At 45.7% G+C, this 11,846-nt stretch overlaps 1 protein-coding gene across 2 annotated transcripts; it reads right to left on the reverse strand.

Annotated features, from left to right (window-relative positions):
- Positions 1-4,577: 4,577 nt before the first annotated feature.
- Positions 4,578-10,281, reverse strand: GSTK1 (glutathione S-transferase kappa 1). 2 transcript variants are annotated; one of them, XM_017895290.1, is made up of 8 exons: positions 10,102-10,281; positions 9,520-9,601; positions 8,999-9,127; positions 8,583-8,683; positions 8,364-8,399; positions 5,962-6,078; positions 5,511-5,604; positions 4,578-4,902 (listed from the first exon to the last, which is right to left on the reverse strand). In XM_017895290.1, the coding sequence occupies exons 1-8, from the start codon at positions 10,171-10,173 to the stop codon at positions 4,853-4,855; spliced, it is 681 nt and encodes a 226-aa protein (XP_017750779.1). In that variant the 5' UTR covers positions 10,174-10,281; the 3' UTR covers positions 4,578-4,852. The 2 variants fall into 2 exon arrangements, with proteins under 2 accessions (XP_017750779.1, XP_017750778.1); XM_017895289.1 differs by having other exon boundaries at positions 10,036-10,279.
- Between the last annotated feature and the right edge of the window lie 1,565 nt (positions 10,282-11,846).

The raw sequence follows: 11,846 nt of genomic DNA on the forward strand, positions 1-11,846 counted from the left end.
CGGGTTCAAGCCATTCTCCTGCCTCAGCCTCCCAAGTAGTTGGGACTACAGGTGCATGCCACCATGTTCAGCTAACTTTTGTATTTTTAGTAGAGATGAGGTTTCACCATGTTGGCCAGGATGGTCTCAATCTCTTGACCTCGTGATCTGTCTACGTCAGCCTCCCAAAGTGCTGGGATTACAGGTGTGAGCCAGCACACCCGGCCCTATCCTAAATATTTCAAAATGAATTACAACCAATGAAAACTTTTTTTCGTGCACAGTCACTCAGCTATTATCGCATAATGAAATTAACATTAATTCTTTAATATCACCTAATATTCACTCCATATCATTTTCCCCATTGTCTCAAAATGTATTTTACAGTTTGTAAATTCTTTTAAAATCTACTGTTAAAACATGAGAAATTTTCAAAGGAGTCTAATTAGAAAGTAGGCAAAAGACATGAACAGACATTTTACTGACGACCATATACAGATGGCAAGTAGCACATGAAAAGATGTTCATTAGTCATTGGGGAGATGCAAATTAAAAATCACAATGAGCTATCACTACCCACCTATCAGAATGATTAAAGTAAGAAACATTAGTAACACAAATGCTGGTGAGGCTGTGGACAAACTGGATCACTCATGCGTTGCTGGTGGAAAAGTGAAACCAGCTACTCTGGAAAACAGTATGGCGGCCGGCCGGCCTGCCTGCCTGCCTGCCTGCCTGCCTGCCTTCCTTCCTTCCTTCCTTCCTTCCTTCCTCCCTCCCTCCCTCCCTTCCCTCCTTCCTTCCTTAACCCCTTCCTTCCTCCCTCCCTTCCCCCTTTCTTTTCTTTCTTTATTTGTTGTTGTTTTTGTTTTGTGAGACAGGGTCTGGCTCTGTCGCCCAAGCTGGAGTGCAGTGGTGTGATCATAGCTCACTTCAACCTCCGCCTCACAGGTTCAAGTGATCCTCCCACCTTAGCCTCCCAATTAGCTGGGACCGCAGGCACACATCACTGTGTCTGGCCATTTTTTTTTTTTTTTTTTTTGGAGATGAGGTTTTGCCATGTTGCCCAGGCTGGTCTTGAACTCCTGGGCTCGAGTCATCCTTCTGCCTTGGCCTCCCAATGTGCTGGGATTACAGATGGGAGCCACCATGCACTCAGCCTTGACAGTTTCTTCTAAAACTAAACATGCACTTACCATGGGACCCAGTGGTTGTGCTCCTAAGCATTTCCCCAGAGAAATGAAAATAAAAACCTGTACACAAATGCATAGAGTAGCTTATTTGTAAGAACCTGAAACTGAAAACAATCGAAGTGTCCTTCAACAGGTGAATGTTTAAAAAAACTGTGTTACATCCATACTATAGAATATTAATACTATTCAGCAATAAAAAGGAATAAACTCCGGATACATGTCAAAACCTTGGATAGATCTCAAAGGGAATGTGCTGAAATCAAATCTGATTCCATTTATATAGTATTTTTGAAATGACAAGATATAAAGAACAGATTAGTGATTGCCAAGGGTTAGGGAAGTACGGGAGGGAGGGAGGTAGCTGTGGCTATCAAAGGGTAGCATGAGAAATCTTTATGCTGAAGATGTTTTGTATCTTGGCTGTGGCGGTGGTCATCAGCCTACATGTGATAAAATTATGTAGAACTAAATACAGACACACAATGAGCATGTGTTAAACTGGTGAAATCTGAATAAGGTGTATGGATTATATCAATGTCAATTTTTTGATTGTGTTATTGTTCTATAGTTATGCAAGATGTTACCACTGGGGAAAGTATGTGAAGAGTATATGGAATCTCTCTGTATTATAGCTTACAAAACAGATATATAAAAAATAGAGAGTAGGAATGAGAATGAGAAAGGGAGGACTCTTCACTTCTTACTTGATACCTTGCTTTCACTGTTTTTACCACATGCATACATTGTTTTTTTAAATTACCATGTGTTTGGTTCTGTTAAAAAAATCATGTCTGGAAACTTCACCTAAGAAAATACAGATACAATAAGATTGTTTTGGAAACATAAAGCTAGTTGTTAACATTGGAATTTGAATTACAATGCAAGAAAGTAGTTCAGTATTGAATCTGAGTATTGGCACAATTACAAATTTCATATTACATTACAATTATTGATCAGAAGGGAAGAGGGCAAGAAACTAAGAAAAAGTATGAAACCCGCCTTGGATTAGAAGAAGAGTGTTCCATTATTCACAGACAGTTGCTTTGAGAGGCTTTCCCCCTTCCTGTTTTGATTCTATTTGGAAGAAGGATTTCAGAAATTAAAATCTGGATCATGAGTGTAAGCATTAGTCTAGAAACTGTCTAGTTCCTCCAGAGAAGATTAAAGTCAGCCACTGGATTCAGAAAATAGGATGATAAAGTCTTCAAAGAAAGACTGAGTAGAGGCAGGAAATATGCATCTACAATAAAACATTATCCCATTAAGACTGGGATAAGATTCAGGGTTAAGTTAAGTAGTTAATAATACATTTAGAAATCAGTGGGCAAGATGCACAGTTGTACTGCAATGTGAATCCACAATTTTTTTTTTTTTTTTTTTTTTGAGATAGAGTCTTACTCTGTCGCCCAGGCTGGAGTGCAATGACCTGATCTCAGCTCACTGCAACCTCCGCCTCCTGGGTTCAAGCAATTCTCCCACCTAAGCCTCCTGAGTACCTGGGATTGCAGACGTGAACCACCACAAACAGCTTAATTTTTGTATTTTTAGTAGAGACTGGGTTTCACCATGTTGGTCAGGCTGGTCTCAAACTGCTGACCTCAAGTGATCCACCTGCCTTAGCTTCCCAAAGTGCTGGGATTACAGGCATGAGCCACTGAGCCCAGCCAAATTTTTTATTTTTCATTTTGTTATTTTGTGTATCAGAATACATTTTAAAGAATGAAAATTTTAAAAGTATACAAATAAAATGGAAAGATTTTGATATATTTTATCTCAGAATAATGTCCTCTGTATTGTTTTTATTCATCAAGACATTGAGATCATACTATATAGTTTCATCTTTTTCCAATCAATATTATATCCCAAGAATTTCCAATGTTCTTAACAATTCTTCACAAATACAATTATTATTATTTTTTTTGAGACAGAGTTTCGCTCTTGTTGCCCAAGCTGGAGTGCAATGGCACAATCTCAGCTCACCGCAACTTCTGCCTCCCGGGTTCAAGTGATTCTCCTGCCTCAGCCTCCTGAGTAGCTGGGATTAACAGCACGTGCCACCATGCCTGGTTAATTTTTTGTATTTTTAGTAGAAACAGGGTTTTACCATGTTAGCCAGGCTGGTCTCGAACTCCTGACCTCAGGTGATCCACCTGCCTTGGCCTCCCAAAGTGTTGGCATTATAGGTGTGAGCCACCATGCCAGCCCTCAAAAAATACAATTTTTGATGGCTGTAAAACATTATCTCCTGAATCTGTCATGATTTATTATTTTCCTCCTAATAGGTGTTTAAGTTGTTCACAATTTTTGATATCAACAAGTAGTGCTGAGACAAGCATCTTTATTCATAAAACTGGTTCCACTCACCCTGCTCTGGGCAGCTTAGTTTTGTCTCAATTTGTCCTTATGATTTTTAAGATCGGACATCTTCCTATATTTTTATTTTATACTAGCTGTACATCCTATGAAACTCCTTTGAATAAAAGGAGTACTTAATCTGGAGATGTTCTTTTGCCATTACTTCACAGATAAGCTGGGTAAAGTTGAATTTAAATCCTGGAGGATGCTAGAGGCATGGGAAAGGTGAGAGAGGAAGACAGAAAGTAATGGGAGATAAAAGGGGAAAATGGAGTATGGGAAGAGCCAGACCCAGAGGGAGGGATGAAACTCCTCTGGTCTATGTAAGGCTCTGTACTTGGTTCCCAACAATGGGTCCAAGTGAGGTTTCAGCTTCCAAATACAGAGTATTCTCAAGGAAGTCAAAATACTATTGAAACAAGGGATTTTGATTGTTGCACAATGGGCACAGCTAGAGGCAGGGACTTTGGATCAATTACTGGGGGAATGGAAAAGTTACATGTATGTAGTAGGGAACAGGGGTTATATACTAGGTTAGGCAGAGAAGCCTTGGAGTTTTCTCAGAATCTGCACTGAGGGTTAAGGGAGGTATCTATGAAAAGGTATGCAACTTCTCCAATCCCCAGCAACTCCAGCCAGTTTCCCAGTACTGCCTTGCCCTGGTCCTGCAGATGTGGCTGGATGCAGTTTAAATATCTGGGCACAAGCTCAGCCAGACTCTGGTTCCCTCTGCTGTTCACTCCCGCTGGGCTTCTGGTCCCAGCCCCATCTCAGTCACTGTGGCTGGTCAGAAGACAGTAAATCCCAAACTGGTTAGTTGCAAAGTCCATCTGGCTTGATTTTCTGTTGCTGATAGAGAGACCAGGGGAGTTTCTGTGTGAGAGAATGGGGGACTATTCTCACTTCTTCCACTGCACAAGCTGCCCAAGGAGGGCTGGATGGCTGGTCTGGCTGGAAGTACCAAAAGAGCTCTCCTTCACCTATCCCTAGAGTAGGCAGGATGTGACCCCAGGAATGAGAATACACCAGGGCAATACAGACACAGAAACATTTTGCCTGAGGGCATTAGGTTTATTTTGTGGGAAAGCAGAGTGGGGGCTCTCTGAAAGGCACTTGTGAGGCATAGAAGTAAAGGTTGCCACATGGCTAATGGTGGACCCCTTCTTGGCATCCTTGGGGGTAGGGAAAAGACAGACAGCTCCCAGGGCCACAGAAAATACCTCTATCAGATAGAGAAATCCAAGTCCCAGTGCCTTATGGTGGAGCTGGGGTTAAGCAGATGGCCTGCTGTTTTTATGCGAAGAGTTTGCTTCCTCCGGGCAATCTTAAAGTCTGGCATTCACTGCTGGAGGCACAGGGCCCATCCACTTCTCTCCTGGATGAAGGAAATAACAGACTCTGCACACTGTTCTCAGGTGTGCTGGCAGGAGTTGGTCCCACAAGGTCCCAGGGGTTTTCTAATAAGACCCTTGCTTGGCTTCAAGGTACAGAAGGCTTCCTTCTCTTTACGGCGATGAAGACAGCCCCTGCCCGTTCAACGTTGAACAGCACTGACTGCATAAGGCTTTGCTACTGGAAGTACCAAGAATATTTTTTGCTCTGAGCCCCTCCTTCCAGTCAACTGATATAGTGGGGGTGGAGCTGGGGTTAAAGGCAGTTCAGTGTTGAATCTTTTTATTTTTTGAGACAGAGTCTTGCTTTGTCACCCAGGCTGGAGTGCAGTGGTGTGATCTTGGCTCACTGCAACCTCCACCTCCCAGGTTCAAGTGATTTTCCTGCCTCAGCCTCCTGAGTAGCTGGGACTACAGGCGTGCACCACCACGTCCAGCTAATTTTGTATTTTAGTAGAGATGGGGTTTCACCATGTTCGCCAGGATGGTCTCAATCTCCTGACCTCATGCTCCGCCTGCCTCAGCCTCCCAAAGTGCTGGGATTACAGGCGTGAGCCACTGCACCCGGCTCAGTGTTGAATCTTTAACTTACCCAGCAGGTACGCCAGCAGCTCCATCCGGTCAGAGCCAAATATCATGTGGGTTTGGCCATCCACATGGGCCACGGTGATGGGCAGCCCAAAGGCCTGGAGAAAGCAGTTACAGTGCAAGGAGGAAGGCAAAGGAGCAGGTATTAGGCAGGGGTTGAAGGCTTCGAGTCAGTACTTTTTTGAGTTCACAGATGGAAAGAGGTATAAGAGGCTCCGTGGCCCCAGGTGCCTTCCTGTTTCTAAGATGCTGTCTTTTCTCTCACTATCCATCTCCTTCCCTTGCTTTCCCTGAGCCCAAGGAAAAGAAGGGAAAAGATGAGGGTTGTCTAAGAGCATTGAGGAGAATACTTGGAAAGCGAGCTTTTGCACAGAAGCATGGGGACTCACACCTAGAGATTCTCAAGTCTCCATCTTCAGGATGGGGGCTGGGAACACACATAAAGAGCTGCTCACCCCGTATCTGCAGGCTGCCTCAGTGGTCTCCTTGAGCTGGTTCTTCACCTTTGGCGTTGAGATCTTTTCCAGAAGCCCCTGGGCTTGTTCTGCAGACATGCCAGCCTTCTCTGCAGCCTAAGGGAATATAGTAGGGAATACAACTGTGGCTGCATGATATTGGATGGGGATCTCAGAGGAAAACTCTGGTCTTTTTATTTTCTGCCCCCAAGTTTTCCTGGCAATGCCCTTACCTACCCACAAGTGGAGATCTGTCCTTGCCAAGAGGAACTATTTCCTTTCTCCCAAATCTTGAGATGGGTGGAAAAGGTAGATGGCACAGAGTCAATCACAGAAATTGACACCAGGGGACATCTTAGAGACCAGCTAGATAGACCTCTTTATTTCACAAATGAAGAGCCTGAATCCAGAGGTGATACATTACTTGCTCAGAGTTACACAGTATGTTGGTAGCAGAGCCAACACTAATATCGAGGTCTCTAGAATTCAAGTCCAGGGCTCTTTCCTTCCTACTTCTCAGAGTTCCTGAGTATCTCATGCTTTTTTCGAATCAAGAGCTAGGCTCTAATTCCAGTGGAACTTCCTGAGGACCTTGTAACAAGGCACATGGCTGCAGCCACCTACCTGGCTTCAAGTCAAAGATAAAGGCTTCAGTTTGTGGTTTGGGTATAGTTTGGGATAGGTGGTTCTTAACCTTGGCTGCCCATTTGAAACTCCTGAGGAGCTTTAAAAAATCTCCACGTGAGGTCATCCCTTAGAACTAGAGCCAAGCACTGTGGCTTATGCCTGTAATTCCAGCACTTTGGGAGACTGAGGCAGGAGACCGCTTCAGCTCAGGAGTTCGAGACCAGCCTGGGCAACATAGTGAAATCCCCATCTCTACAAAAAAAATTTTAAAAAATTAGGCATGGTGGCACATGCTTGAAGTCCCAGCTACTCATAAGGCTGAGATGGGAGATCACTTGAGCCCAAGAGGTTGAGTCTGCAGTAAGCCATGATCATGCCACTGCACTCCAGCCTGGGTGACAAAGCAGGACATTGTCTCAAAAAAGAAAAAAAGAACAAGAACAATTACATCACAATTCCAGGGGGAAAGAGTTAGCTCCAAGGTACTCCAGGCGATTTTAATTCACAGCCAAGATTGAGAACCACTGCAACTTGACTTCATAGATCAGAAGTGGGACCCAGGAATTCATGTAGCCTGTCCTAATGAGACACTATCTTTGACTTGGTTAAATTAGAGAATTATGTACCACACAAAATGTTTACAGAAAAATGGTTAAGTAAAACAAAAATAAGTCCACTCAATAGAACCTCTATAGAAACAAAGAACTATACTTTCAAGGAGTTAAAAATTGCATGGAGGCCAGGCACAGTGGCTCATTCCTGTAAACACAGCACTTTGGGAGGTGGAGGCAGACAGATCTCTTGAGCTCAGGAGTTCGAGACCAGCCTGGGCAACATGGTAAAACCCCTTCTCTATAAAAAATAAAAAAGTTAGCCGGGCATGGTAGTGTGTGCCTGTAGTCCCAGCTACTCGGGAGGCTGAGGTGGGAAGATCGCTTGAGCCCAGGAGGCAAAGGTTGCAGTGAGTCGAGGTTGCGCCACTGCACTCCAGCCTGGGTGACGGAGCCAGACCCTGTCTCAAAAAAAAAAAAAAAAAAAAAAAAAAAAAAAATTCACGGAAAATGATTATTAAATATGAAGTAAAAAAGCAAGCTAAAAATTACACATGTACTTTGCAGGAATATAGACTGTAGAAGATATATTTGCCATTCCTTATACATTTAACTTTTGTGTGATTTGTCACTTGATATATTACATTTGAATAGGTTTCAACTATTTTTTTTTGTAAGCCAGAGGAATAATACTGTTTTGAATTTCCTAATTTAATCCTGAAGATAAACTTACTTATCTGTGGCTCACTGGTCAATGTTTTGAACTATTTCCATTTGTTCTCACTCAGGCTTCTATATACCCTGGCATTAGTCAGTTATCTCTTTTTGTCTTTTTAAAGCCTCTTGGAAAAAGTCTCCTGTCTTCCACTCTGGATGTGTTGGTGAGGTTTGTGTTGCAGTCTGTGGAGACTTGTGAATACTACATCCCTCCCCGTCCAGGGGTTCCGACACTGAGCTTTTTTCTCTCACTGATGTCTTTCAGCAAATAAATTCTACCCATATGTTGTTCCTTTTGCACTTCCCCTTTCAACTTTGAGATATCCTTTTGAGGATCCTTAGTTCTGACTTTTCAGTCATTTGTCCCCTGAATCACAGATATCCTTTCCTCCCCAGTAATTATAACCTTTTCCATGCAATAAGAGACCTATTGTATTCTTTACCCCCAACCGCCAACTGTTCTCCGATTCTCTATGAGTACAGTTGAGGTGGAGCCAGGACACTCACCGCCAGGATGCTCTGGGGCTCGGTGATGTCTTCATCCTAGGAAGAAGAGAACACTCAGCAGGAAGGCAATGCCTCTCAGAAGGAGAGGGGTGTGACTGGAGGACAGCAGATCCTCTGGGGTAGTGGGGAGGGCAGGATCATGACCCTGAAAACATTTCTGGGGAAGGTCAGAAAGTCATCCAAGGTCCTCCCAGAGGATTCCCAGAGCCCCACACTCACCTTTGACCAGATGCGCATCCATAGCTCCCGGGACACTTTCTCCAGCATATCTGGATGCTCTAAGCTCACGGCGGTGAGGAAACGCATGGCAGACAAACTTCCTGTGGGGCAGAGACACCCAGAGGCAGGGCTCCTCTTGCTGCTTTCCTGGTGGAGGACTAGCTCTTCCTTGCTTCTGACATCCCCCAGAGCTCCTCTGCCCTCAGCCTCTCACCCAAGGTTCCCATGACCTATTTGCCTGCTCTTCTTCCCTTTCATGCCCAGCAACCTTCAGCTCCCTCAACGCTGATCCTGAGGTTTCCCAAGGCAGGCTTCACTTGCTTTAGTCTCCTGTAGCCCCTCCATCCTATCAATCCCACAATCTCCCACTTCTCTGTTCTTCACTGGATACCCTGTCTGCATCCCACTTTCTTCACCTTTTTCAATAATCACAGAAAAGAAATCCTTGGGGAACTGGATGGGAATCTGGAAATGGTGTCTCAGGAGCTTTATGTCATTTGCCATGTATTGTCCTTTGCGGGGAAGCAGCGCTGGAGGCTTGTTTCCTGCCAGGAGAAGGTTGGGCACGTTAAGTGAGAAAAGGCCTAAGGGTCCCAGGTTTGGGGACCTCGACCTGGGTTTTGGGCAGAGGGCAGCTTTCTTTTTTCTTCTCTTTTTTTTTTCTCGTTGTTTCGCTCTTGTTGCCCAGGCTGGAGTGCAATGGCGCGATCTCAGCTCACCGCAACCTCCGCCTCTTGGGTTCAAACGATTCTCCCACCTCAGCCTCCCGAATAGCTGTCTTTTACAGGCATGCGCCACCACGCCCGGCTAATTCTGTATCTTTAGTAGAGACGGGGCAGAGGGTAGCTTTCTAGCTGCCAGTGCCAATACAAGGACCCGCTGGGGTCGGCTCTCTTGGGCCACTGAAATCACCCTTGCCCCGACCCTCCCTTCCTACCACTGTCTTTCATGATCCCTCCTATGAGGCTGGGCCGCAACTGCAGGTTGATGTTCCAGATATTCTGATACCGGCATAGGACCTGCGGGCAGAGGTCGAGAACGATTGCCAGTGTGCAAGATGGAAAAGTGAAAAGAGCCGAGGGAAAGGGAAGGGAGGCGCTAAGTGCAGAGCAGGCGTTATGCGGACACCCTACATTGTTTGGTTTGAAATTGACAAAACTCTCCACCCTACTAGAAATCTATTCCAGGATCTTCGCTCCTGTGGCCAGTTTTCCCCAAAACTGCCATCGTTGAGCTAAGAGGTGGCCATGTTCTGCATTTCTCCCCGAATGTTTGGAGCCGCCCCTCTTTCCACCACCGTGGGAAACTGCAGTCGGGATATAAAGGCTCGGGTTGGAGCCAGCGACTCTATTCCGTTTAAAAGCACAAAGTGACCTTCAGCCCTGGAGCTCTCCCTGCTTGCCCTAACCCCGTGGGCGGCGCCAGGAGTTTCACGAGACCTCTGTATCTGTACCCTGCGCTCACTCTTCCCTCCACCCTCATGCTCCAGGCCCCGCCGAGGCGGCCCCTCCAGCGTCACCTCGAAGCCCAGCCAGGAGTAGGGGGACAGCACGTCATAGAAGAGCTCCACGGTGCGCAGTAGGGGCCCCATGCTGCAGGCTCCGGAAGAGCGGCGGCAGCAGGAGCTAGTTCCCCGGAACTTGGCACAGGCAGCCCCGCTTCTGGACCTGCCCGGGACCGCCCACCGCCATAGCGCGCAGCCTCAGAGAGAAACTGCCGTGGCAGAGGCCCCCCTCCGGCGCAGCGGGGCGGGGCCAGCCTACGGCCCCCAGCCAGGGGCGGGGTGGGTAGGGACCCCTTGGGGAGCGCGCAGGTGTGGACAAGAGGCGCTGCAACCGCCTTTGCAAAAATTTTAACAGTGAGGAAATTACCAAGGTGAATCAGATCTGAATTCACCAACTCCATCGTGCCTTTAACCTCCAAACTGCCCTTGGTCATTCCTGAGCATGGAACGAGCTAATATAGGGAGAAATTTAGTATATAGTTTAAGTGATAATAGCCTTTCCCCAAACTAAACCAGTTTTATAAAACTAATAAAAGTCCCAACAAGTTTAGGATTATGAGAGGGGTCTGAATTCTGCTAAGATGTAGGCATTACAATTACCAGACATTGTTCCAGAGGTCACAAGCTCTGCAACTTCCCCAGTTATCCCTGTAAATACCCACATTTGTAGAACCTAAGACTGGCCTTTGAGGATACCTTCTCAGACTTTTCCATTTCTGATGACAGGATGACTCCACCTGGATCAGTGACTCCTCTGTGGCCCTCATCCAGATGCAACTCAGTGCACTGAGGACGGTTTTCCACACCCCTGTGATTGCATCCCCAACCAATCAGCAGCACCAGTTCTCTAGCCCCTTGCCCACCAAACTATCGTTAAAAAACTAGCCGGTGGGCATGGTGGCTCACGCCTGTAATCCCAGCACTTTGGGAGGCTGAGGCGGGTGGATCACTTGAGGTCAGGAGTTCAAGACCATTCTGGCCCACATGGTGAAACCCTGTCTGTACTAAAAATGCAAAAATTAGCCGGGCATGGTGGCACGTCCTGTAATCCCAGTTACTCGGGAGGCTGAGTCAGGAGAATTGCTTGAATCCGGGAGGCAGAGGTTGCAGTGAGCCAAGATCATGCCACTGCACTCCAGCCTGGGTGACAGAGCAAGACTCCATCTCAAAAGAAAAAACAAAAGCAAAAACAAAAAAACACAAAGCCCCTTAGCCTCTGCCTCCGAATTTTGAAAGGTTAATTTAAGGAATAGTAAAATTCTGGTCTCCTGTTTAGCAGGCTCTATGTGTATTAAACTCTTTCTCTATTGCAATTCCCTGGTCTTGATATATCAGCTCTATCTGGGTAATGGGCAAGATGAACCCATTGGGCTGGTGTCAGGGTGACTGTCCTGCTCTGCAGTGAAGTCTCTGGGAAGGAGATAGTTTGAGATGTCTATAGTGCCTTTCACTTAGCTGTGCCCCTTGGGTGAGCCACTTGACCTTTCTGAACCTATTTCCTCATCCTGCATACACATGGGGAATATCTAATGATAACACCGGCCTTACGACGAGTTGTGAGGATTGAGGTACTCCAATAACTGCTAGCTCTTATTATTGTTATTGTTACTTGGCAGTTGCGTGAATCTCCTGAACTGGGGCAGAATAAGAAGTTCTCAGAGTACACATTTTCTTGTGTTACCTTTATCGATTTGCACAATGTCTGGGACACATTTGACCATTGATACATATATTTTGAATGAGTGAAAAAAAGAGGGACT

The sequence above is a fragment of the Rhinopithecus bieti genome, unplaced genomic scaffold, assembly GCF_001698545.2.
Source record: "Rhinopithecus bieti isolate Rb0 unplaced genomic scaffold, ASM169854v2 scaffold_26569, whole genome shotgun sequence".
NCBI lineage: Eukaryota > Metazoa > Chordata > Mammalia > Primates > Cercopithecidae > Rhinopithecus > Rhinopithecus bieti.